General features: G+C 40.4%; 1 protein-coding gene and 1 long non-coding RNA gene across 3 annotated transcripts in view; one reads left to right on the top strand and one right to left on the bottom strand.

Annotated features, from left to right (window-relative positions):
• Positions 1–27807, bottom strand: part of DUSP29 (dual specificity phosphatase 29) — a 49314-nt gene that overhangs the window by 18172 nt on the left and 3335 nt on the right. The window contains exons 3-4 of the mRNA XM_051982060.1: positions 13967–14082; positions 12706–12917 (exon numbers count right to left, since the gene is read on the bottom strand). Coding sequence (XP_051838020.1) covers positions 12706–12917; positions 13967–14082 — 328 coding nt within the window. The remainder of the gene's footprint in view (positions 1–12705; positions 12918–13966; positions 14083–27807) is intronic.
• LOC127551896 (uncharacterized) lies at positions 1588–26010 on the top strand. Of its 2 annotated transcripts, none has more exons than XR_007951200.1 (3): positions 1588–2040; positions 12917–13338; positions 22313–26010. It is a non-coding gene; the product is annotated as an uncharacterized LOC127551896 (long non-coding RNA). The 2 variants fall into 2 exon arrangements; XR_007951199.1 differs by having other exon boundaries at positions 12917–12986; positions 22313–26009.

The raw sequence follows: 27807 nt of genomic DNA, 5'->3' as shown, positions 1-27807 counted from the left end.
ATTCAACATCAGTTCATTTAAGTCTTTCCAAGTTTTTTTTTTCTGAACTTCACCTGCTCATCATTTCTTATAGCACAAAAGTATGCCTTTACATTCATAGCCATTCCCCAATTGATGTATATCTAGCTCCTGAATTTCCAATTTTTGCCACCACAAAAAGACTTGCTATAAATATTTTTGTTTATGTAGATCCTTTTCCCTTTTTTGTTATCTCTTTGGGATATAGACCTAGCAGTGGGATCCAAGGTATGCAGTCCTGATGAATGTTGCTTTACAATATAGTTTGAGATGTGGTACTGCGAGGCCATCATGCTTTGCATTTTTTTCATTATTTCCTTTGATATTTTTGACCTTTTGTTCTTCAAGATTAATTTTGTTATTATTTTTCTACCTCTGTAAAATAATTTTTGGCAGTTTGATTGGTATGGCACTGAACAAGTAAATTAATTTGAATAGATTTGTCATTTTTATTGGCTTGGTCTACCCATGAACAATTGGTGTTATTCCATTTGTTTAGATCTTACTTTATTTGTGATTTCTTTTTTAAAGACCTCCTGATTCCGATCACTTAGAGTGACTCATCTGTACAATGGTCCTGGCCATAAACTTGTTATTTGAAGGGGGAAACCCTAGCTCCCCACTTTTCAGCTAGTCTCTATTTCAAGTTCTATCTTTGATCCATAATTCTATTGGTTTTCTGGAAGAGTATTTTCTTTCCTTTTATGTGTTCTTAGTATGTTTCCTGTACAAATCACACTTTATTAAATACTATCTTATTTTTAATTCCCCTCAGGGAAGAAAAAGGAGGAGAAAGAGAAGAAGGGGAGAGAAAAATAAAATGGGAGAAAGGATGAGAAGAATCAGGGAAAAAAGGAAGAATTATTTTAAAAGCTAAAAGTAGCCACTGATTCTATTGCTTTTGACAGGGGTCAAGTTTTGATTTGTCACAGAAATGAACTTTATGAAAATTGTAAGGCTTGACCTAGGAAAAAAACCTTAAAAAGACCATCTTGACCCTTCCCTCTTAATTTTTAAATGAGAAAATGGGACCTAAAGAATTTAGTAATTTATGTGAGGGGACATAGCCTTGTAAATAGAGGGATGAGATTCAAGACCAGGTCCTCTGACTACAAACTCCACATGCTTTCTGCAGCGCCATGCTTCCTCTCCTAAGCCAATGGTCTCACGTTCTCCTCTCGCACTCGTTCCGACCATGATTGTCTGGTTTGAGGGTATTCTCTAAAAGTATAGGAGAATCAGGACACATGGGCTTAGCCACGCCACGAACCGCTATGTGGCTTCATGTTATGCTGCTCATTGGAAAAGGCAGCTAGACTGGTACAAAGTCTGCTGATGTTCTCAGGCATTCTTAAACGTGCTGGTTGTGCTGTGTAAAAGCATTAAGATGTAGCCACATCAGCCTCAGACATCAAAGGTCTATAATCCAAGCTTTTAACTTCCTAGTGAGTTAAACATCAGTGCGTTAAATTGCCGGCATTTTTGCCTACATATATATTTGCTCCTTCAAATGGCTCGAATTCAAGCTACTTGCAAAGTAGCAAATGATCTCTCTTCTTTTACTTTTTGTTCTTGGGTTAGTAGTTTGAGAATTATCTAATCTCCTTTTTGCTATTCTCCCTAATTAAAGAAATGGATAGTTTTTATTTTTCTGGTAATGAATGAACACGGGCATCTCGCTGGCACAGTGGATAGAGTGCTAACCTGAGTTGAGAGGCCCTGAGTTCAAATCCAGCATCAGACATTTGCATGACTCTCGACAATTTCCTCATCCTGTAAAAATGAGCTGGAGAAGAAAATGGCAAACTCTTATTGGTTTTTTTGCCAAGAAAGAGGATTTTCTTTCTCCTCTCCTAAAGGGCTATATTTGTTTCTTTGTTCTGTTATACTTAAATTTCCTATTTCTGGCTGACCTGTATAATCATGCTTCTTCTCTGCATATGGCACAGGAATTTTGACTTGGACATCTTTCTGCATGAGAAAGGAAGACCGAGGAAAAGGAATGGAAGTTTTTCCTAAAAGGTAGGTCAACGGGGGAGGTAAGTTCTCTGAGTGCATTGCAGTCCTTCCATGATCCCAAAATCCAGAGCTTGGGAGAGCTGGTTTGGAGCAAAAATGGAACTCAATTAATCCTTGCCATCTGAACTGGATAACTTATCTTCTTTACAGGATACAGCTTTGAAACTCTCTTCCTGGAGCCATGCCGTCCTGATTGGCAAATGAGGGAGCATAATCTCACAAAGCCTGCTAGGTTTAGCCAACCCCAGACCATACCTAGCTTCCTGTGCCATCTGGCCTTAAAGCCCAACCCTCTTCTCAATGCTAACCATCTACCCTGCTGCTCTGAGAGCTAGAATCTCATCAATATACTATTGATCTTGGAAAGGGCACATCATTCCACTCCCTTGTGGATCCACTCACCATCTCTCATATTTTCAGAGCCAAATGCCCTTTTCTGGCCTCCAGCCTTCCACATGAGTTGTCTCCCCTAATTAGAACATAAGCTCCTAAGGAGAAGAGATTGTCTCACTTTCATAGTTTTTACAACATGTTTAATCTAGTGCTTGGTCAAAAGCAAGTGTTTATTAAATATTTATCTTCCTCATTCATTCAGGGCTGGAAAGAAACTTAGGGGTCGGTCATCTATTCTAGCTCCCTCCTTTTACAGATGAGCCAAATGAGGTCAAAGTGATAAAAGACTTGCCCGAGGTAGAAAGTGGCAGAACTGAAATTCGGAGCCAGGGCTTTGGATTCCAAGTTCTGTGCTCTCTTCGCTGCTCCATACTGATTCCCTGTTCTTTATAGGCAATGTCATTTTGGATGTGTCTATATGGCACAAAGGAAAGAGTAGATTTGACAATTATCAGGTTACAGTCAAATCTCATTAATGGAGGATCTGGAAAATTCACAAAATCTGAGCTGGGTCAATAGTTTCCATTTATATATTACCAGTAACAAAAAGCCTTGCTAAGCTGAATGAACAAAATTGAAGGGAAAATGCTTAAATTATCTAAGAAAACAGCTTTCAAACACTTTTGAAGCATAAATGGGTATGCTAATTACAAATCATTCTTACTCAATTATTATTAAAGTCAAGCCCGGGACCTCCAGAAATCAACTCTTTGTTTATCTAATTTGAGTTACTGGAAAGTAATTAAACTTGATTTCTTTGAGAATATACTCTGAAATTCAATCTTTTGACTAATTCAGATTGGCTCACTAAATAGTCTTAACTAATGTGCTTTGGCTATAAATTGATCGTCAAACTGAATCACCCTAAAGACAGAGCAATCTGAATGAGCTCTCTTCATTAATTCAATTAACTGAGTAATGGTTAAATATCGGCTACATTATCTGCTGTGGAGACCCATCCTATAATTCTGAGAAGGATAAAAAAATATCTTGGAACAGTGCCTTTTTTTAGAGGGGGAAGGAGAACTTATCCCCCTTGACTGAGACTGGAATGGCAGACACAGACCTTCTCTAAGCTAAAGGCAAGGGATATGAGTCACCAGGAACTTCTGGTTCAATAAATTCTTGGAAAAAGACTTCCAGATCCTTTCACCTTTATACTGAGAACATCTAGTACCCTGTCCCTCCTGAGCGATGGCTGCTTAATAAATGCTTGTTGAATAAAGGAATAAATGAATGAACTTGAAACTAAGAGGCTGGGGGTTGAAGGGAAAAGATGGGAATTGCAGCTGCTTTGCCTCAAAATACCTGGCACCTATTTACCTTCATCATGAGGAAGCAATTACATGATTGACATAAAATGTGAGACAGTTTCCTGCTGCTTTAGGGGTTTCTTTGCAAGGTCCAAATGGAAAAATGTATGGTAAAGGGAAGGAATAAGGTTTGGAAAGAGAATTTTCTGCTATTACTTTGCTGTGAATTGGAGAAATTTGGGGGGGAGTGGGGGGAGAGGAGAAGCGCTTAAGGAAAAAAATAAGCATTTATTAAGCCCCTACTCTATACCAGTATACCAAGCACTTTACAAACATTTTTTCTTCATTTGATCCTCACAACTACCATAGGAAGTAGATGTTATTATGATCCCCATTTTACACGTGAGGAAACTGAGTCAGGGATTAAGTGCTAGTCAGTGAGGCTAGATTTGAACTCAGATCTGCCTGACCCCAAGCTCAGGACTCTACCCATTTATTCAATAAATGTTTATTAAGCACCTAATATGTGCCAGATACTATGCAAAAAGATAAGACACAGGTCTTGCCCTCAAAGATCTTGCAATTCAGTGGGGAAACAACATGCAGACGAGTGTTTACAAAGCAAACTTCCCCAGGAGCCATTTGCTCCCAATTCAGTTTCTTTGCTGAATATTTAACTTCTGAACATTCTACCGCAGGCAGGTCTTGTAGCAAGTGTGGCTGTTGTTCTTCGTAAATAACCCCTTCACATGTTAAGATGGAATAGCACCTTCCAGATGCATTTTGAATTTCTCCTTAATGGCCTATAAGAAAGACTGGAATCATAGGATTACAGATTCAAAACTGGGAAGGATGAAATGCTCACCATTTTTTAAACCTCACCCCCTAAGGGCCCTCCAGGCTCTGCTCTGGGCCCTCTCTTTGCTGACCTCATCAGTTCCTGAGGCATCAATTATCATCTTTTTGCAGATAGCACCCAGATCTATACATCCAGCCCCAGTCTCTCTCCAGAGCTCTGGTTTCTCATTATCAACTCCCTATTAGACAAAATAGATATTCCGCAGATCGCTCCAACTCCACATGAACAAAACGGAACTTATCTTCCCCCCAGAACTCAGCCCTCTTTCACACTTTATTTTTTTAATAAATTTTTATTTTAAAAAATAAATTCTTATTGATGCCTTTTACTTATGTCTCAGCTAAATTTCCCTTGAATAATCCTGTTTGCCTCAGGTCTCTCATCTATAAATGAATTGGAAAAGAAAATGGCAAACCATTCCAATATCTTTGCCAAGAAGACCCCAAAATTGTCATGAAAAGTCGAATATGACTGAAATGACTGAGCAGCAATTCTCCCTCCTTCACTTTTCCTAAGAGTCCTCTCTTATAGCAAAGAATCTTTTAAATAAAAGAAGTAGAGGAAGAAGGAAAATATTTCAGCAAACTAATTTAGTACACATGCAAAAAAAAATCAACAGTATATATACAATGCTTTACCCCCATGGACCCCTCCACATTTGCAGAGGAGTAGAAGGAAGCATTTTCCCCATAGCTCTTCTTTAGGCTTTTCCTTTGAAATTTTACGACTTTAATTTTTGATTGTTTTGTAGTCGTGCAATAGCTCAGATTTATATAGTGCCTTCCAGTTCTCAGAGTACTTGACGCAGAGAAGAGTGGTTTGGGCACTTGCCCAGACCACCCACAATGGCCTCCCCCACCTGGTAGGTGCTTGGGACTTGCTCCTGGGGATCCAGAGAGCTGGTTTGTGTGTGGACATTGTGTGCTGGCCCACCAGCTGGCCGCAGCGGCCTATTTCCTTTGGCTGGGTAGCTAGAACTGCCTGTGCTTTAGGAATACCTGACTGAGGACAGGCTCTCACTTTTTCCTGCCAACATCCAGACATGAGGGGAGAAGGAGGAAGGGCCTGAGGGCCACCTTTCTCCCCCCGTGGGTCAGAAGGCCCTAACAAGCAGCCTTGGGGGCTGAGTCTGTTTTTGTGCTTTTCAGTTCTAAGAGGAGGGGAGAACATCTCTGACGAGGGAGCTTGAGCTAGAGGGATGATGGAGCTGGGGCTGGAGGTTGCAGCCAGCCCTAAAAAACAAGGCTCTGTCTTAGGATTTCAACTTGGTGGACCTCATGTAAGATATGTAACAAGGAGGTTAAGGGGTGAATCAAATTCACCTCTTTTCCCCAAAGACCAAAGTGGTAGAGGAGGATTATGCTCCAAGGTTACAGGAGACATGTTTACATCTCTAGGAGATAATCCTATGTAAAAGCTAATGAGATGCTAAGTGATTAAATGGAATTGGGTGCCAGTCACTAAAGGAAGAAACTCTAAGTGGGGGCTTGAGTGCATGGCAAAAAACCCCAAAAAACAAATTTCTCAACCCCTTCAGAGTACCAGAGAACACTGGAGTGGGCGATGGAGAGGAAATATAATAGACCTGACCCTTCAAGGGGGGCCAGACAAAGCCCATGCTAACTTGATTCATTTTTGATTGCTTTGTGGTGGTAGTTCAATAGCTAGTGTTTATATAATGCTATAAAACAAACCTGTGGGGTAGTATTATTCCTATTTTACATATGGAAAAACCAAGACTTGAAGAGGCCAGAATCCCACAGCTAGTAAGGAGAGGTGAGTTGACTCCAAGCCCAGCGCTCCATCTGCCATCCGCCCAGCGCTCTGTTCTTTCCTTGGACGTTACTGGCATGGTGTTCATTGTTTTCCCCCGCCCCCTCACTTTGCCTTAGTTCATCTACATCTTCCAAGGACATTTCTTGCAAGGACACCTCACTCCTTTCAGTCCCCCAGTTTCACAAAGTTGTCTAACTTCTCACCCCGCGCCCCCATCCAATCAGTTGGCAATTCTCCTTCCACAACATTCTTTGCATCCATGGCTCTCCATCCCACTCTAGGTCATCAGCTCATCCCCTCTCACTTGGGCTCTCACAGTGACCCCTTAATTGGGCTGCTCACGACGGCTTTTTCCCTCTCCAGCGCATCCTCCACAAGGTGACTTTCCTAAAGCCCAGGTCACGGCAGGCTGGGATCATAAACCGAAGCCCGAAGGGACCTCAGAGGCCTCTAGCCCTCATTTTGTGACCAAGGAGACCAAGACCTATGAACTAAGAGCCTGGCTTGCCCAGGCTCCCATAGGTAGCAAAGGCAGGGCCAGTAGCTGACGCCAGGCTCTCCACGGGTCTTCGGCGTGCTTATCCACTGCTCCACGCTGCCTGAACAGGTCTGTGTGCTCCAAGCCTCCGCCTTGGGGATCAAACACAAAGTCTTTTCTCTTAAAGCCTTCACCACCTGCCCCCCATGGGCCTTTCCAGGCCGTTTTGTCCTACTGCCCCCAGGCGTGACCGGTTTAGCCAGACTTTTCTCGCTGTTCCTCCACATGTCCTTCCAGTCTCCTTTGCACAGGCTGACCCCCGTCCTCTTCACCTTCACCAGGCACAGGTCCTCGTTTCCTCCCAAGCTCAGAAGCCCCTTCTCCACGAATCATCTTCCCCTAGCTGCTGTCTCCATCTCCTCAGATGCCCCTTTGGGGGCACGTGTTTTGTTTATAGTCTTAGTTATTACGTAGGTGCTATGTCCCTGCCCTGGACTGATTTAATATTTGTCTTTGAATCCTCGGCCCCTGGCACAGGGCTTGGCAGATGGGGGGCTTAGGAAAAGATGCTTGCTTGCTGGATCTCATCCCCTTCTTCCTACCAGGAAAGTGCTTTCACAAGATCACCCAGGGAGGTTCTCTGCCTTGATCTACCGTCCAGGGAGGCTGTCACAGCCTGAGCAGTAACAGTCTCAAAATGCCACAGGGAGCTCTTTTGGTAGGGGAGAGAAGGAGAATTTTCCTAGGGGTCAGTGAGGCTCTTGGGATGTCCTCAGGGGCCACTGGTCGAGCCTCCAAGTGGCAGCGGTGGGTACCATCCTGTCCATTCAAGGCCAAGGTTATGATACAGTGGAAAGAGTACAGCTTTAGTGTCCAAAGGACCAAGTTCATGTCCCATTCCCTCCATTTACTACCTGTATAATCTGAGGCAAATCATTAAACTCTCCCAGCCTCCTTGGCAAACAAAACCTGGGATCGTGTGAATCTGGTTTTCTCCAAGGCTCCTCTTGGCTGCCTTGTTGACTTCTGGGGGCCCCGTGCTCTTAAAAGTCTTTGGGGCTTTTAGTGAAAGAAAAAATTTCAATATGTGCTGGGATGAAAAAAAAAAGCACATTAAACTTGAAGCTTTCATTAATCAGGGCCTGACAGAGCCAAAGTGGAGCTTTCATTGCCTCTGGGCAACATCTGCAAAAACCCAGGAAACAAAAGGATGGAAGAGCAGGCTTGTTGGCAGCCTTTGCTCCATTATGACCACCGTATGTAGGGTTTCATAGGCAACATAATTAATTGCCATTTCAATAAACATTTGCAAATCCTGTTAACCTTATTAAGTGTTTGGAGTAGGAGTGAAACCTGAGCACATTTCCAGAGATAGGGTACAAATGGAGAGGCAAAGTGAATTTATGTCCAGCTCAACCAATCTGTGTTTTTAAGTTCTTTCTGCATGTATCATGGCAAAGATATAAAACCCACCTGACATCTGTAGTCTTAACCTTGGCAGTTTTCCATGACTAAATAATGTATGTGTTTCTTTGTATTGGAAGCAGCCAGGAAAACTGTAATGAACTGAAAAGATAATGTGAAATTTCTCTGGTTGAATGAAATATAGTCAACTAGCTAGAAGAAAGGGCAGCTCACTGCAACAAACTCTGTTCTGTCTGTGCTATCAGTGGGAGAGTTGTAAGTAGAGTGGGATAAGCAGAGATTTTGCTCAGAGAGCCAAGATTTAGAAGGTACTAATGGTACCTGTCAATGACTCTCAAAAGAGGAGAAAGAACTGAATTTAGCAGTCATTTAGCAAATATAATTTGAGCCCCCTTCTAGAGCTCACGCTCAAGTGAGTTCCTTTCTATCCTGTCCCCTCTTCACTGTGCATATTGCTTCCAGTAAGCTCAAAAACTGCTTGGTTGTGGTTCTGATGGATGAGAACTTTTTTTTGTCTGATATGTTTTCATATCACTGTACAACAATCAGGTTTGATCTCACTCATGTTTATAATAATTCTTGGTGTGTTCTTTTCAATGTATTTCTCAAAAGAACTGTGGGATGTTAAGAGTACTTTGGATCATCATCACACAAGATCAAATACAATGGCACTGGATATTCTAATTTCATCCTGAGAAAATCCTTCATATATCTCAAGTCTTTGTCTTATTGATACTTGGCCTCCACAGTCAGAAACCTAGAAAAGTGGTTTTGTTGGAAAATGGTTTTGTGTAGTCTTAGATTCTCAGTTTAAAAAAAAGAGTTTTCAAAATCTTTCATTTTCTCCTAAATCCAGTTCATTAATTACAGAATATCTATGAGATCATTTAGGGCCAGTCATTCCCCTCTGTGCACCTCCATTTCCTCATCTATAAGATGAAAGGAGTCGGACTGGATTAAATGATATCTGAAATTCAAAAAAAAAAGAATATCTATAGGTTTTTCTATTCTTTCCATCATGTCCTCATTCGGGATTTTCTTGACAAAGTTACTGGAATGCTTTGTTATTTCTTTCTTCAGTTCATTTTATGGATGAGAAAACTGAGGCAAACAGAGGTAAGTGGTTTGCTCTGGGTCACATAGCTAATTAGTTTCTAAAATTGGATTTAAACTCAGATCCTCCTGACTCTAGACTGGACACACTATCCACTGTGTGCATAGCTAGCTGCTAATCTAAGAGGAAAGGCAAATATTACCCCCTGCTTTATCAACATGGAAACTGAAGTCCAGAATATCTGAAAAATGGCTGCATTTGGTTCAAATCCAAATCCTGCTACTTACTTACTAAATTGGTCAAGTTACAATCTCTCTAGATCATCCTTTCTTCATCCATAAAATAAAAGGGACTCTGAGATCTCTCACAACTCTGAATCTAAGACTTGACTCTGAGATCTCTTACAACTCTGAATCTAAGACTTAACCAACTCATGGTTACCTCACAGTGAACCTCCACATCTCCTGGCTCTGTTGGTCAGTACTTTTCCATGTCTTTTCCAAAATTGATATCTAACTCTGCCATAAATCAGGGGAAAGAGACTAAAAGATGCATAGCTGAGAATCAATTTGATTAACCTTTAGGAAAATCCAATTCAGGAACTCAGCCACTCAGGGCACACCTTTGTTTTTGCTATTTAAGAACATTAGGACTGCCATCCTGAGTCAGTTTGGGAATACAATGTGAAAGGGCTGCCTGTTAGAATGCTAAACTCAGAAAGTTAAGAGTGGTTTCCTAACTTGTTCAATTTTCTGTTAACAACCAAAATCCTGAAATTTTTAAAAGAAGAATAATGATCATTCAGAGCCAGCTATATTTAACAATTCTAATATCTGTAGCAAATTCAGTTGAGAGGGAAAGGGATGTGAAGGAAACCTTAGGAAGTATAACCCTGTATAAGACAATACAAGACACTATCCTATGGTTGGGGAGACCAGCCTCTATGAAAAGCCATCACGGGACATCATTGCTATAGGAATAAGCAGGGTAAACCTGGGTTGGGGAGCTCACCTGGGATGTGGAGGTAGTTATCATCTGGTTGACTTCTATTTTAATGAGTTATTTTTACTAGGTGCCAAACTCAGTTATTTTTATTTGCTGAAATATTGGATTGCCCTCCATACTTCCTGGAACAAGCTCCCACTGTTCTATAGTTATAGATCTAAATCAATCAATATACACTTATTGAACACATATTATATGTCTGTACTAGGTATTGTACTAGGTATTGTACTCACTATCAATTTTTCATATGTCTAAATAAAGTTAAATCTTGATGGACCATTACTTTTAAGATGTCCCCTTCTGCACAATTTTCATTAACAAATGATAAATTCATTCAGATCATAACCTGGCTTGTGAGAAAAACTAAGACGGCGATATAAGAAGCACGGTACAGGCGTCCCGAGCCCTAGATCTTTAAAAATCTACCTTTCTGCTACTTTAGGAGGCAGAGTTGAAGCTTGGAGTTTTTCACTCGCCCCACCCACAACTGCCAAGATGCAGAAGTCTCTTCTGAAACATTGGACGTTCTCTTTGTCCTGGTAAAAATCAGAATAATTGCAATGGACATTTCTGTCACATTCTAAATTTTGCAATGTCTCAGAGTCATAACTAGCTGCTACTGTGCTTGAAGCAAATTTGGAGCAACACAGAAGGAGCCCAGGGGCTTCTCTCACATTGGGAAAAGGGAAGCCTGTGTCTCAGAGTCCCCACTTGTGTGGAAGGGAGGTCCTGGGTGGTAAGGGAGAAGGGTGGACAGGGAAGTTGGGGAGTCAGGAAGATAGCAGTGACTACTACAAACACACGCACTGGACATGTCAGTTGGGTTTGTAGTTATTGTTATCATCCCTCTTTTGCCAATGAGGACAAATAACATCATTTAGAGCAATTATGTGACTTGTCCAGAGTCATACCAAAGCAGAGCCTCCTTCCTCCCGGGATGAAGCTCCGCTCCTCCTCTGCCCATCATCCCTGAGCCCATCCGCTTGCTGAAAGGCAAAGCAGCCCCTATCTGTGCTCCACAGCGGTCCTTCTTCTCAAAGAGAGCAAGATGACATCACTGTGTTGGTGTCAGGGTACCGATGTTGGGCAGAGCTTCTGCAGATGTTGTATCGATGTGAGCTCATGGGAGGAGGACTTTTACCTGAGGAGGAGGAGCAGGGACCTCCCAAGCCACAGGTTCATGATGGCAAAGACCTTTTGTTTACAACAGATCGTTATTTATGTCTAAAATAAAAAATCAGAGTTTATAAGCTAATAATAGTGATAAAATGGATATAAAATCTCTCCAGCAAGAGCAATTTGGAATTATGCTCAAAAAGTTATCAAGCTGTGCATACCCTTTGATCCAACAGTGTTTCTACTGGGCTTATACCCCAAAGAGATACTAAAGAAGGGAAAGGAACCTGTATGTGCCAAAATGTTTGTGGCAGCCCTGTTTGTAGTGGCAGGAAACTGGAAAATGAAAGGATGTCCATCAATTGGAGAATGGCTGGGTAAATTGTGGTATATGAATGTTATGGAATATTATTGTTCTGTAAGGAACGACCAGCAGGATGAATACAGAGAGGCTTGGAGAGACCTACATGAACTGATGTTGAGTGAAATAAGCAGAACCAGGAGATCATTATATGCCTCAACAACGATACTGTTTGAGGATGTATTCTGATGGAAGTGGATCTCTTTGATAAAGAGAGCCTTAATTGATCAAAGATGGACAGAAGCAGCTACACCCAGAGAAAGAACACTGGAAATGAATATAAACTGCTTGCATTTATGTTTTTCCTCCCGGGTTATTTCTACCTTCTGAACTCAATTCTCCCTATGCAACAAGAAAACTGTTTGGTTCTGCACACATATATTGTATCTAGGATATACTGCAACCCATTCAACATGTAAAGGACTCTTGCCATCTGGGGGAAGGGGTGGAGGGAGGGAGGGGAAAAATCGGAACAGAAGTGAATGCAAGGGATAATGCTGTAAAAAATTACCCTGGCATGCGTTCTATCAATAAAAAATTATTAAAAAATTAAAAAAAAAATCTCTCCAGCATCCACTGGGGAAAAACATGCCAAACAATAAAAAGAATAGTGTCCAAATTGGCTGGTCTCCCTTGAGAAGCGACGAGTCCCTAGCATTGTACTGTTGATAGTAGGCCTTTGATAAAAATATCTGAGACGGGAAGTATGGTGATTTCTCCATAGGGACCCGAGTGCAGAGTTCGAAAACAAGGGGAGCTGTACCCAATTTTGATAGACCAACATGTTTTACTAACCCACCTGAGAGGGCTTCCCCAAAGGACAAAACAACAACAAAATCTATTTTGATTTTTCCTGCCCCTTAAGTCTTATGCTCAGAACCACTGAAGATAGATGAGTTAGCTTGGGCCTGTAAAGGGTTGGAATTTGGGTTTAATCCCAGCACTTACTCATCTCCAATGTAGAGTTTGGGCCAGACCTCGTTGACATGGGTGTATTGGGGACTGCCCTTCCAAAAGAGACGCTCCAGCTCAAAGGCCCCCGGCGTGATGTACTCGTCATCTGATTCTTCTTTGCTGGACCCCAGAGTCTTGTTCAGACTGGTCTTTGACTGCCGGGAAGTCATCGTTTTGCTAAGAGATTTCTTGGTTCTCTTCACAGGCTATCAAGACAAAAGAAGGGGAATGGCGCTAGTAGGACACCCACCAATGGAAAATCGCGTTCAGAAAAGGTACGAGGCGAATCTGGGTGGGGGAGGCTGAACTTGAAAGCTAGAAAGGCTCTGCCCCAACTTGGTTTGCCCCTTCTTCTCCACCTACTGAGTCATCCAGGTTTGGAGTCTAAATAAACAAGGAAGGCCATTATTGGCAGTTGAACAGTGTTTTCTAAACATTCCAGGCTCCCCCTCAGTACAAGGGCATTAGAGACCTCATTTGCATAATAGAACTTAGGCTGAAACTTATACCCAAGAAGGCTTAGAGGGTACCCACTCTCTCCAGCTTTTATTTTTGTTTCTGCTACTTCTTCAAACTGGAGGAGACTCCACGGCTCAGCCCCAAATAACCCAACTTTCTCTATCTGCAGTAAGTACACAAAGAGAGAAAAATGGGGAAAAAAAGTGACTTTTAGGCAACAGACATTTATTAAGCACCTATTATGTGCCAGACAGCAAACTGAAAGTCTTTTTTTTTCTCAGGATAGTTCACCTAGGAAATATTTTATGGGGGTCTGAGAAACCAAACAAATAGCTAAAAGGAAATCCTGTTGTGGGTTAGTTTTTTTTTGTTGTTGTTTTTTTTTTTTTTTTTTTTTTTTTTGGTTTATTTGTTTGTTTTTGTCGTTGTTTTTATGTCAGTTCATTCAGATTGTTGATTTTTTCCTCTGGCATATTCGTAATTCAACTTTTCAGTTACTTTCTGCATTCCAAGGAAACAAACCTAATTTTCAGACAGAAAACCTGTTTAAATGTCCTTGTCAGGTCAACGCAGGGCTGGGGACTGAGTATGAAGTCTGCCGTTTATTTACTTTATGATCTTGGATCACTCAACCTTTGTACATCCTAAAAGTTTTATCATCTGGAAAAATGAGGGTATTGGATTCCACAACCCTTAAGGAACTTTTCAGCTTGAAATTCTGCATGTTTGTGTAATATCACTCATATCACCAGAGAAAAGCTGTTTCCCCAATCACCAACTTCCCTCCAATCCTTACCTTGGTGGGATAGCAGGTCAGCCCCTCAGCTAGAGTTTTCTGGCAAGTAATAATGTTCTTCACTGCACAAGAGCTGAGCTCTGCGTGAATAAGGAGCCCTTCCTTCAGCCATAAACCTTTGGGGAGAAAAGGAAGAATCGTAAGGTTCTGTGATATGTTGAGCACCGGTTACTATTCACCAGGCACTGAAAGGCATAAGTAAAGGGTTGGTAGGAAATATGACTGAAAAAACGAGCAAGTTTTTGTCATTTAATTGAGGTTAGTATGGAGGGCAGTTTGGATGAGGGATACCTTTCTTAAGGGTTTGTACCTGTTTCCACCTGGCTGAGAATGTAACCTTATCTTCCTCTTCCCTGTTCTCTCCAGTCTATGTAGGAAGAATTTGACAGAATCTCTAATTATATCTCTATTGAGAAAATGGAGCTATATGGGCAATAGATTTATGTGAATTTGTAACTGGCTGAATGACTGTACCCAATGAATATCAGTCAGCCTTGCAAGGAAGGACCTATAGAGAATGGGCATCCAATTTTGTCCTTAGCTTTGTTTTGGTTGATGTTTTAATAAACACCATTGTCAATGGCATAGACTCAATTCAACAAATACTGATTAAACACTTACTATTTGCCAAGCATGATACTAGACCTGGGGATTCAGAAATAAAAATGCAACAATCCCTGCCTTTAAGGAGAGCGTTCTATCGGAAGGAAACAATATCTGTGCAGAAAATTAAATACAAAATATACAAAGTGATTTCTGAAGGGAGGACAGAGATCTAAAATGAAGATAATTTGTTAACATGCTCCTGACTTTGAGCCCTTTCACTTACTGTCCTCTGGTCCTGGAATGCCCTTCTTCCTCATCTCTACCTCCTGGCTTCCTTCAAGTCCCAGCCAAACCCTATCTTCTGCAAGAAACCTTTCGTGCTGTCCTTCAACATCCCCTTGGAGACTGCCTCCAATTCACCCCATATGTGTTTGTATGAACATAGTTGTTCATATACTGTCTTCTTTATAATACTTTGAACTTCTTAAAAGCAAGGACTTGTTTGGGGCCTTTATTTGTGTTTTAGCTCCATACCTGACACATTGACTAATGGAGAACAGGAAGTCTAGGACGTTCAGTGGAAGGCCAAGATAATATGGGATCAAAAACATGGTTATCAAAATTGTAGACTGTATGAAATCAGGAATAGCTAACACATAGGAGGAAAGAAGACTCAAAAAGATGTTGATAGACTAAGACAGTGGACCCAATTTAATAATTAATAGAAAGAAATGCAAATTCCTGCCCTTTGGTTAAGAAAAATCAATTTTATAAGTATGAGACAAGGGAGTGGTAGCGTAGTAAAAAAAAACCTGGAAAGATTCACCATACCCTTTCTCATTATGAGTATTTTCTTCCAATAATGATGCTATACTGTATTTTGTGGTTCTACCTCCTTCCCTGACCTCCCAGTTTACCCCGTTAAAAACATCAACCATCATCAGAGCTGGTACTAAAGGCTTTGGAAGGTCCCCTACTTCCCAAACTAGCTATTCAGGAGCATAGAACATGAGACCAAGACTAGATTCCTGTATCTGGAACCCATGTCCTGATTGGACTCCAGCCCCAACAAAGCTCCTTGGGATCTTTCCTGTGGCAGCACAGGTGGTGTACAAAGGACATTGTATTGAGCCTTGGAACAATGAACCTCACGCAAATCACATTAAACCAAACCAGTCACTTAACCTCCCAGTGTTCTTGGCAGTGCTCTAAAACTATAAATTAAATTGGTAGGGAGTTTTCTCACTTGGGAGTTGTTTTTGTCACAAAAGTAATGGTATCCCAAAAAGTTTCAAACTTTAATAGCTTTAAACTGCACAGAAAATTTATATCAATTAATTAGTTTTTAAAATTTTTATTAAAGCTTTTTACAAAACAAATGCATGGGTGATTTTTCAACATTGATCCTTGTAAAACCTTCTGTTCTAAATTATCTCCTTCCCCCCAACCCCTCCCCTAGATGGCAGGTAGTCTAATACATGTTAAATATGCTAAAATATATGTTAAATCATATATACATACATACACACACATATTTATACAGTTATCTTGCTGGACAAGAAAAATCAGATCAAAAAAAATTGAAAAAGAAAACAAAATACAAGCAAACAACAACAGAAAAAATGAGAATTCTATGTTGTGATCCCCACTCAGTTCCCACAGGCCTCTTTCTAGGTATAGATGGCTCTCTTCATCACTGAAAAATTGGAATTGGTTTGAATCATCTTGTTGTTGAAGAGAGCCATGTCCATCAGAATTATCAATTAATTTATATAAATTAAATCATAGGTCCAGTCCTTATCCCTGTTCATTGAAAAGTTGGCATATAATTTGCTTGTTATGGTCATTCAGTCATTTTTTAGTGTTATTACACTAAGGTTAAGGATTTTTTCCCAATGTTTTTGATACCTTCCCTTCTTTCATAGATACCTTGGGAACTCTCGGCAGACTCAGAATTTTCTGCTATATTTATTTACTCGGTTGAATCCAGCTGCTTCTTCCATCTTGGTTCTCTTCAGAACTATTTCCATCTCTTTGGGTAGCTCATCTGGAAATCTGATGGAAGTATCTACCATCTTTTCAAACCCCTACTGATTATCCAAAGAGATTGCTGAGGTGCATATTATTGAGACAAGGAAGGTCTGGGGAGAATGGATTAAATGTCATTTTCCCAAACCTCAGTCTCCTTCCCTTGCCAACATTACCCTCTATGGGGTCATATCTCCCACTCTATGTTGTGTATAGGGCGGGGGAGGAGAGTGAAGGAGGATGAAGAGGAGAAAAGAGAAATTTCCCCATCCCAGTGACTGAAACACTCAGCTTAATTTCCAGACAGAATAGGAAGTAATGTGGTTTAACCAAAACAGGATGGCATGCATTGGAGTTCTGGAACTCATTACTATCAAGTGTGGGGGAATATGAGGGAGGAGGGGAGCAAATCTTATAGCTATCCAGAAACCGCAGACCTACAATTCCATCTTAAAAGTTGCTCTGTATGAATCCCACTGAGCAGCTCCCAAAACTCTGACTTCCAGAGAGTCAAGTAAAGGTTTCTTTCCTGAAACATGGCAAAATTAGAAAGGGAATCAACTGGTTTTGTTTGGTTTCCATAGAATGAATCTACACTTTATGAATGGTCCAAAGAGCTTGATCCTCTATGGGCAATGGACAAATATCATAAGAGAAAGACACATCTGGAAAAAGCCTTGAGGTTGCTATTATCTCTCCACACATCAGGACTTGGTCTTAAGAAACTACATTGCAGCTCTAAAGGTTGCTCTGTGAGCATGTTTTCTCAGTGACTTCTGTGGCCATGTTTTTCCCTTCTTGGAATTTCTCTTCTCTCTGGTATCATCCTTTTTCAGTTCCTACCTTTTGGACCAATTTCTCTCTGAATCTTTTGTTTCCCCCTGCCCAACCTCCTGACTATGAACACTTCCCAAGGTCAAATCCTTGTCCCCCTTCTCCTTTTCTCAATGTACTGATCATCTCTCAATCCCTGCTATCACATCTCCAGTCCCTTGTCACTTCCCACCTAAGAACCTATATATCCATTTGCCTTCAGGTCATCTACAAGGGGGTCCTTCCATAATCTCAAAATCATCATGCACCAAACAGAGCCTATCCTTGTTAGGATAAAGTAGCAGCTGATCGGGTGCTTATTTTAAAAAAAATTTATTGGGTTTTAATGTTTACTGCAAAAGCATACAGTGGATAATGGACAGTGCACTGAACCTGTAATCAAGGAGACCCGGGTTCAAATTTGTCTTTTCAGTCTACTCTCTGACCAGCAGCTACAACTTAACCCCAGCTGACTTTCCAATTTTATTATGTACATTACTACTCCTTCCTGCACTCCACAGTCAGACCAACATGGCCTTTCTAGAGACCCTTATATGCAATACTCTCTCCTCAGACTTTGCACAGGCTATCTGTCCACCTTGCCTAAAATGCACTTCCACTACCCCTTTGGCTGTGGAATCCATCATTTTCTTCAGAACTTTACCGGGTGCAATCTTCTACATGAAGCTTTTCCTGATTCCCTAAGAACCCCTTCTAAAATTCACCTTGCAAATATTTTATACCTGTTTATTTATGAATATGTCTCTCTCTAATAGAGCATAAGCATCCTGAGGGCAGGGATTGTTGCTTTTTTTGTCTTTGTATCCCCAGTGCCTAGTACTGCGCCTTGTTAATGAATGATTATTGATTAATCAGTTAAGCATTATAAACCTGTTTCCTCATCTGTAAAATGGGGACAATAATATCAGAATTCCCTACTTCACAAGATTGTTTTGACACTCAAATATAATCATGCATCTAAATCACTTTACAAACTATTAAAAGCTATATTTAAAGTCTTTCAAATAGGTAAGTCCAGTGTCCTGACTGTATCGTGTAAACACATTTAAGCGGAAAATCACTTTTAGGAGAACTGGATCTATCCATGTACCAAGCAGGACAAAGCAAATGAGAATAGGCAAGGGGATCTGGTTGCTTAAATCCAGTAATAAAATGAGGGGGGAAAGAAGAAGAGGGAAAAAGAAACTTCTTCTTCTTCTCCATTTCCTCATCTGTACAATGAGAATAATAATCTACCTCAAAGGATTGTTGTGGAGATCACAAAAAAACAATGTGTAGAGAATTTTTATGTCTTAATGTGCTATATAAAGGCTGGCTATTCTTGTTAATTAATTCTGGGACAGTTAGGTGATGTAGTAAATAGAGGAGGACCTGAGTTCAAATTCAACCCCAGAAACTTACTAATTAATTGTATGTAAGTAAGCCACCTAACCCTTATTGCCTCCCAAAAAAAGAATTCTAAAAGTACAAAAGCACAGAAAATTAATTGTGGAAGCTGAGGGCTAGAATGTTGTCTGTAACATCTTAACAAACATAACAAAGTTGAGCTCATATTGATTCATCTCTTTGGTTCCTAACCTAATTTCCTTATTTTTATCAATGGCCTCACCTTTCTCCCCCTCATCCTGGTGTCATTATCTCCTTTTACTCTTCACATCCCATATCCAGGTTGAAGCCCTCTGCTTCTTTCTTTCATGTTCCCTCTGCTCTCAAGGCTTCTTTGAGAACAAAGGAGAAACAACAGCTCTACACCTGTATAACCTTGGACATCTGAAAAGGGAGGTTTGGGAGTCCATAACTGTGAAGAGCCTTTCTGACTCTAGACCCTCTTAATGTATTCTCTGCTCCAGCAGGCCCTTCCCTTATTGGAAAGTCCAGTCTTATTCCTGTTTTCCTTCCTCCCCTCACTTTACTTCTTCATCCTTTTGCACCCAATTTGCATCCTACCTTCTCCACAAGATCTTCTCAGACTCTTTCAGCAACTGTGTGAAGGATAGATTGTAGAGGGGATAAAAGTGGGCTTTAAATCCAGGACCTCCAACTGAAAATCCATTTTTCTTTCCAAAGGTTCAATTTTCCCCTTCTTCAGGGTACCAGCTGATAAGTGAACCAATATAATTCTCCTTCTTGACTTGGCTCTCAAAAGTTATTTCAATCACATATAATCATACTCGTTTGGACAGGACAAGAGTCAGAGACAATCATTCTTGTTTCCCTTAACAATCAATTGTGGATCTGTTATTTGAATCATATTTTTTACTGTAGGTGTTTGGCACGGGGCTCTAGGGTTTCTGGAACCAGAGGATGTTGGTTTGTGCATATAAGCTACTTGGAACTGCTTTCCGTCCCCAATCCCTTACTACCACCCAAGTTGGTCCTGGAACATTCTTTTAAAGAATGGGAAAAATGAAAATGTTATTATGGTTAGGTAAATTCCTTTACTGGAGACAATATTTCTTGAAAGTGAGTGAACTGAGTGAATGAGGGTGGTGGTGAAATATACTCATACATTCATTTTTTTAATTCATTACAGTCAATACTTTTCTTCATACATCTTAAATCTGTAAAGATTATTTCAAATGTGAAAGAAAAGTTGCTCTGAGGCTTTTTTTTTTCCTTTTTTAACCCAGGAATTTTTAAATTACATTTAATTTAATTCATGAGATGTAGGCTGTCATCCAAGTTTGACAGATCTTTTTTTCCTTTCAGATCAAGGGTCCTTGCAGATTGTTAACAGAAAAGAATTACGTGAATTAATTTCAAATCTTTAAGCTCTTCATTTAGAGTGGTAAGGATTGAGTATTGCCTTAGGAAGCTTCAATTTCTTATAAAATGGGTTGACGTCATTGACTTATTTGATTAACTCTTCAAACAATGTTGGGGAATTTCAAAATGATTATTTATGAGTCCCTAATTGATTTTCCCCCATTCCAGTTTTGGGGGCAGGTCCAGGATTTCCAGAAGCCAGTGTATGCCTGAAAATGATATCCAAGACCTCTAATTGCATTTCCTTTTTGGCTGTGATCGGGATAAAAGTAGAGGGCCTGGCAATCCCCTTACAAAGCGCACTCTGCAGGCAGCAAAAAAAAGAGCAAAGGGCTTAGGAGCAGATGATGAGGCTTCTTTGTTTTTCTTAATGCTCAAGTGGCTGGAATATTTTTCCTTGGGATTTATGAAAATGTTGCTGGTAGGTTTCACAAAGTGGTAATTCAGAAATAATGGCCAATTAGTCCTCTTTTCATTGGAGTACCACTGCAGGACGCACACTGCCATCAAGCACCCAGAGAGTTTTAAGTCTCTCAAAAGTCCTATGTTGTAAAACACAGGGGATGAGGGTAGGGGCAGGGGACCAGCTTTAAGGCCCTCCTATTGTAGAGAATTGTAAGAGCTTGGGAGTGGATGCTTAAAAACTAGGCTCTAGAAAGAAGTTCTTTTGTTTTGGCTTTTCTATTAGTTTGCGATCTCCTCAAGGACAAAGGTTTTACCTTTTTTCCGTCTCCTAAAAGCTCAGCACAGTGCTTAGCTCTAAGGGCTTTAGGAAAAAAGTGCTTGTCAACTCTCTTGACTTTCTTTCCCCAGCCATCTTTTCGCCTGCTAGAACAGCCACTTGCACTTCTCTGATCTGTTCTTTGTTCTGTCTGATTTTCATTTCTCACCAAACCAGTCTGATATTTTGTAGAGCAGGGATTTCCTATCTATGAGCCAAGAATCCATTTTTAGAGGGAATATTAACAGTAGGGTGGAATTGAGGAACTATTAGAAAGGTTCTGTAAATCCGTTTGTACACCAAGTGTCATAGCTTTGATGATAATAATAGCTCGTTTATAGAAATATTATTTGTTAGTTGTGTAAATAACATTTATAGTGCAAATAACATTTAAATGGTGCTTTATGGTTTTGCAAAGCCCTTGATACATACTATATATGTATTTATATGTGCATTTGGCCTTTACAACAATCTTATGAGGTGGGTACTGGTACTGGCCTTCTTTGACAGATCAGAATACCAAGGCTCAGATACACGAGTTTTCCCAGGACCATCCCAGCAGTAAACAGTGTCAAAAAAGAGATCGAATCGAGTTCTTCCAGACTTTAAGACCAGCTCTCTAACCATTAGGTCACATTGTTTAACTTCAATAAAATATACAATATTATTCAGTATAATAAATAAGCAAGCATTCTTGTATAGACCAAATAAATAGCTCTTGTGCAAATATCTATTCCTGTTTTTCAAATGTACATAATTGCTATTGTGATAAAGTCAACTCATTTAAAAGTGTCCTTTAACTTTCCGCAGCATTTTGTCATTAGGACAAGATAGGATGACCAATCCAGGCTCCAAAAAGACAAAAAGACACAAGAGAATGTTAAACCACACATAAGAGGAGCATCCAAATCCTTCATCAGGACTTGGAAATCTGATTTGGATTCATTCTTCTCTTTTTTTCCAACAGTGCTGAGCTCCTGGGAAGGAGCTAAAGGTGTTGACAATAGGTGATAGACCAACAGGTGATGGTGATAGGTACGGATACAAATTTCATTAGGGAGAAGGATAGAAGTGGAAAGAAGAATCAGGGAGAGGGATAGAAGTGGAGAGAAGAATTAGAGAGAGGAAGAGAAATGGAGAGAAGAATTAGGGAGAGGGAGAGAAATGGAGAAAAGATTAGGAAGAGGAAGAGAAGTGGAGAGAAGAATTAGGGAGAGGGAGAGAAGTGGAGAGAAGAATTAGGGAAAGGGAGAGAAGTGGAGAGAAGAATTAGGGAGAAGGATAGATGTGGAAAGAAGAATTAGGGAGAGGAGTAGAAGTGGAGAAAAGGATTAGGAAGAGGGAGAGAAGTGGAGAGAAGAATATCATCTGCATTTCTGGAAGCCCTAACTATCTCTTGTAGCATCTCCTCACCCAGGAAGCCTTAAGACCTTTCCCTATTCTCTCCTCAGAACATCTGTGAATCCAGGAGGGGAATTCAAACCAGAACAGAAGAGGAACTTCTCCATTCCTACCAAGGCTGGACAGTGCCCAACAGAACCCAGGGATGATGGAGGCAGGCATCCTAACTGACGTTCCAGCATCTGTGGAAGCAGCAGCGCTATTAGGATTTGCCACACTGCAGAAGCACCTTTGACCAGTGATGGCTAGCACCTTTTCTGTCCCCCTGATAGTGAGAGACAAAAGAAAGAAAGTAAATATATGCACTTCATAATTTCTCCTGTATGAAGGAAGATTCAGAGCCTTTGGAAAGTAAATGGACACCAACTGAGATATGTAATTTCCAAGGAAAGCCAGAGCTGGGAAATGTTTGGAATGTCACATTTTTTAATGTAAATCACTATCACTTTTTTGATTTTGCTATGCATTTTCTCATTCAATTTAACTATTGCTTAATCACGATTTTTTAGGTTTCAGCTACTGAAACAACAATAGATCTAGAAGCAATTGTATCAGCTGATAGGCTGGGGCTGAGACATTGAATTCTCATGATTGATAGATGCTTTTAATCAAACAAGTCTAGAATCTAACAGAAAGAGTCAGAGTACAGATAAAAGTGAATAGTGTCTTTTCCTTTGATCTAAAAAGTCATTATACATCTAGTCCTGGCTAGAGCAGTTCTTATGTGTGTTTTTGTGAACTGAATGTTGTTTCTACTGTCAGAAAAAGGTCAGTGGGAGGAGGAACAAGAGAAAATTTTGGGATAGAACAGAGAGAAGTATAAACAAGGAGATTTAGTAGTAGTCAGAGGTTGAATCTGGGAGGCTGGGGGAGTACTTTGAGAAGAAAGAAGGAAGGAAAGAAGAAAGGAAGGAGAAGGAAAAAAGAGTGGAAGGAAAGGAGGGAGGAAGAAGGGAAAGAAGGAAATAAAAAAAGAAAGAGAGGCAGGAAGAATGGAGGGAGGAAGGAAGAAGACTGTGCATTCAGAGATGCCTTCAAAAAGGGATGCTCCAGTAGGGATCAGAAGAAAAAGTTAAATCATGGTGTTTAGTGATTCTGTAATGAAGAGGACAAAGCTACAGAACTGATATTCATGAATTATAAGACTGCACATATTACTCTCTGATCAAAAAACCTCAGTGGTTCCCTATTACCTACTGAATCAACTACAGACTTCTGTCTACAGGTAGAGCTCTTCAGTTTTTTCTTCCAGAGATTTCACTCTACTTTTCCTTCCACGTTGCATCCTATGAATCTGCACCACTGGCTGTGGCCTGTACAAACATTCCATTTTCAGGACCTACATGTGCAAGAATGTTTGTGGCAGCTCTTTTTTATATTAGCAAGGAACTGGAAACTGATGCTCATCAGCTGGAGAATGGCTGAATAAATTGTGGTATATGAATGTTATGGACTATTACTATTATATAAAAAATGATCAGCTTTTTCAGAAAGGCCTGGAGAGACTTACATGAACTGATGCTGAGTGAGGTGAGTAGAACCAGGAGAACATTGTACACGGCAACAAGAAGATTATGTGATAATCAACTGTGATGGATGTGGCTCTTTTCAACAATGGGGTGATTCAGACCAATTCTAATCGATTGGTGATTGAGAGAGCCATCTGTATACAGAGAGAGTACCACAGGCACTGAGTGTAGATCATAACATAGTATTTTCACCTTTTTGTTACTGCTTATTTGCCTTTTGTTTTCTCTCTCATTTTTTTCTCTTTTTGGTCTGATTTTTCTTATGCAGCAGGACATTGTGAAAATATATATATAGAAGAATTGCACAGATTTAACCTATATTGGATTACTTGCTATCTAGGGGTGAGGGATAGGGGAAGGGAGGGAGAAAAATTTGGAACACAAGGTTTTGTGAGGGTGAATATTAAAAATTATCTTTGCATATATTTTGAAAATATAAAGCTATTATTAAAAAAAAAACCTTGTGTTCCAAATTTTTCTTCTATACCTATTTCCACATTTATCATGCTACATAAGAAAAATAAAATTAAAAGAGGGAAAATGAAAAAGAAAAAAAAACAAGTAAGCAAATAATAATAAAAAAAGTAAAAAATATTATGATGTGATCCAATTCAGTCTCCATGGTTCTCTCTCTGGATACATTTGGCTCTCTCCATCACAAGTCTGTTGGAATTGGCTTGGATCACCTCACTGCTGAAAAAAGCCTCATCCATCAGAATTGATCATCACATAATCTTGTTGCCATGTACAATGGAACACATTTTGCAGGGGTGAATATTGAAAACTACCTTTGTATGTATTTTGAAAATAAAGAACTATTATTAAAGGAAAAAACAAAACAAAACAAAACAAAAAAACCCAAAACAAAAATTCCATTTTCTGCCCCCCATGTTTTGCTGGAAGACTTTCTCCCATCATGTTCTTCTCCTGCCATTCTTGGCTTCCTCTGAGGCTTAGCACAAGAGCTGCTTTCTACACAATAACTTTTCCGAATCCCCTCTTCCTGTTGTTGGTACTCTTTCTTCCCTCACTCCACCCCAAGTTATTTTGTATTTTTACAGGGACAAGGGATGGTTCCTGGCCAGTTGATTTCCTCTACTACCACTAACACCCCTATCTTCTCCCTTCAGTCAGTTGTTAACATCATAGGAGACAGGTGAGAGATGAGGTGTTAATGTGTTAAGAGAAGTGCAAAGATGTATCACTTTAAAGATGGCCCGCTCTTCCATCACGTCTCTGTCCTCAGCTTTCTATACAAGAGTCTTTTCTCCTTTCAGGTACCTCTTCCAGAAAAGAATCTGGAATCCCATGTCTTTATTGAAATTGAAAGTTGAAGGCCAGAAAGTCAGGGTTTCTCCTCAAGTTCCTACCAACTCTTGCCCCTCATGCAGGCAGAGTAATCATTCTCCACCAATGAGAAGAATCTTATACAAATGGACTTTGAGTCCCTCGTTATGTGTTTATAATCATGAATTTGGGAGGGGAGTCTAGTCTCCAGGCCCATGTTAATTTCCACATTGTTTAAGGACTAAGACACATGGATTGCCATAAAATCAAAAGGATGTTTGAACCTCCTTGAGTTATTAGAGAATTGTGCAGATGACAACTGATCGAATATAGGGAATGAGGGGGGAGAAGAAAATGTGAGATTGGCTCTGAAGTTGCAAACCTGAATGAATAAAAGTAAATAGCAGTGTCCATAGAAGCAGTTTCCATGAATGTTCCATTCTGTTTATTTAATGAGCTTCACTCAGTGCCTGGGCAATGGAAACATGTCATTTTCCTATTAGCCTGACCAGGGACATGTTCATTCATACTCAAAGCAGACCCTCTGCGGCCGGCTGCTCTGAAGAAATGGACCAGCACTGGGGACAGTGGCTGAGAACCCCGACTGAGAACACAGTGAACTTCTCACTGAGGATGGAAATTCTACTGCATTTCATCCTTTAGACTTGCTCCACTAAAATCTGAGTGCCCTCCCATAGGGGGTTCAGAAACTTTAAATTTCTTCCTAGAGTTTTAGCCATTACCTCCTTGTTCAGACCCATAAAGGCCTGCCCTTTGAGACTCAGTAGGGGGTCCTAAAAAAACCCACAATGAACTCTTATCCTCCATGTGGGGACTGTCGGGAGGCCTGAAAGCGTTCTGAATCCAGCCTGCCCTGACTTTTTTTTCAGAGGGGTTCTTTCCCAGCTCAGCCATAGTCCAGGACTCAAACCTTTAAATCCAACCGGAGGCATATTGAGACCCAGAGAGCAGAAAGATGACAAAAGGGTCTATCTGGGCCAGCAATTGAGAGCAGTTCCTTTTTGGTCAGCAGAGAGGCTTGGCTTTGGCACCTCTTGAATAAGAAGAGGACCTATGGTTGAATACCAATTCTGCTACTCACTGAGTGACTTTGGCAAAATATTTTGCTCCAATGGACTAAATCAAATGGACGCTGGGATGCAGTGTCCCCCAGATATATTTCAGGAAGTCCATGAACTGGATGGGGTAAAACCCCAACTGAGATCTTTATTTTAATATAAATTACTTTCCTTTATAATTCAAAATATCATGCTGTACAATTAAAAACATAATTCTGAGAAAGGACCAAGACTTCACTAGACTTCTAGAAGTATCGTTATATACTTATATGCTAATTATATATACTATATCCTTATATCCATAAGAACCCACTCATCTTAATGACAGCCTAATATCCATATAATATCCCTTTTCTTAGGCTCTGATCCCAAAGAACATGGCTCCAAAGCTCTCCAAAATTTATGTCCTGGTCATCAGAAAGCAACGTTATTTTACAGGGAACAGAGAGATTTTTCTGCAGAGCAGAACAGGATTCAGTTCTAATTAAATTATATTGAAAGAAAAAAGACCCAGTGTCTGTATCTACTCACACCAATTGTTTTAAATAAGAAGACTCTCTGTTCGCCTCTTGAATGTCATCCTCCCCTTTCTAAACATCATTACATCCATGAGCTTTGAGAGTCCCTATGGAATGGCTCTTGGGTTCCAGGTACAAGAATGATTTGGAGTCACAGTTGAAGGGACTTTATGATCTAATAGGAAGTACCCTGGGCCAGGAACTGGACACTGTCCTGGAGAGAACACTCAAACAGAGCTGGCAAGGGAGAACAAAAAGCAATTTTGAAGCCTGAAGTCAAGGAGCAGGATTGCTGCTATTTGGTCATTTTTCAGTGATGTTTGACGCTTCATGACCCCATTTGAGATTTTCTTGGTAAAGAAACTAGACTGGTTGGCCATTTCCTTCTCCAGATCCTTTTACAGATGAGGCAAACAGGATGAGGTGAATTTGTCCAGAGTCACACAACTGCTAAGTTTGTGCTAGCAAGTAGCAGCAAAGGCTCTTCAAAGCATCATTTTAAAAGACAAAATTTATGGGAAAAGATCCCGAGTCAGAAAGCCCTCTACAGAGAAGCTCCCAGGATAATGCCTTGTGATAGGGAAACAAGGATTCCAGGAGCTGAGACTACAAGTGTCTTGCCTGAGGGGTAATGGGGAGAGAGGGAAGAGAAGGATAGGGATTGGGAAGAGCTGTTCTGGTGGCTTCCTTTTTTAATGAATGATTCCTGGGAACTAGATGCTAAGCTCAGGTGTGACTACCTGGTTATAGTGAAGTGGTCCTAATTTGTGCCATTGAATGAGTCGATTATCCTTCTATGTAGAGTGGCCCTTCCCACTTCACAAGGTCCAAGAGAGGTTAAAATGAGTATGTCATTAGAATGCTTTAGGAGTAAAGGCACTGTACACAGGACCACGGGATCATAGACCACAGAGGTCTGTCCCCATTCGTTTTACAGTTGAGGAAACTAAGGCATGGGGAAGAAGTGTCAGTGACTGGTCCAAAATCATACAAGTAGTAAATAGCAGATGTAGGATTTGGACCGTAGTCTCTGCTTTCTTTATGCTGTACCATATATATATATGGTATATAAGGTATAATCATTATGCCAGGTATATATAGATATATTGATATAATTATTAATATTTAACAT

Source organism: Antechinus flavipes, chromosome 2, assembly GCF_016432865.1.
Source record: "Antechinus flavipes isolate AdamAnt ecotype Samford, QLD, Australia chromosome 2, AdamAnt_v2, whole genome shotgun sequence".
In the NCBI taxonomy this organism is placed as follows: domain Eukaryota; kingdom Metazoa; phylum Chordata; class Mammalia; order Dasyuromorphia; family Dasyuridae; genus Antechinus; species Antechinus flavipes.
The sequence above is the reverse complement of the archived record's forward strand: the minus strand, read 5'-3'. Positions and strand labels throughout refer to the sequence as shown.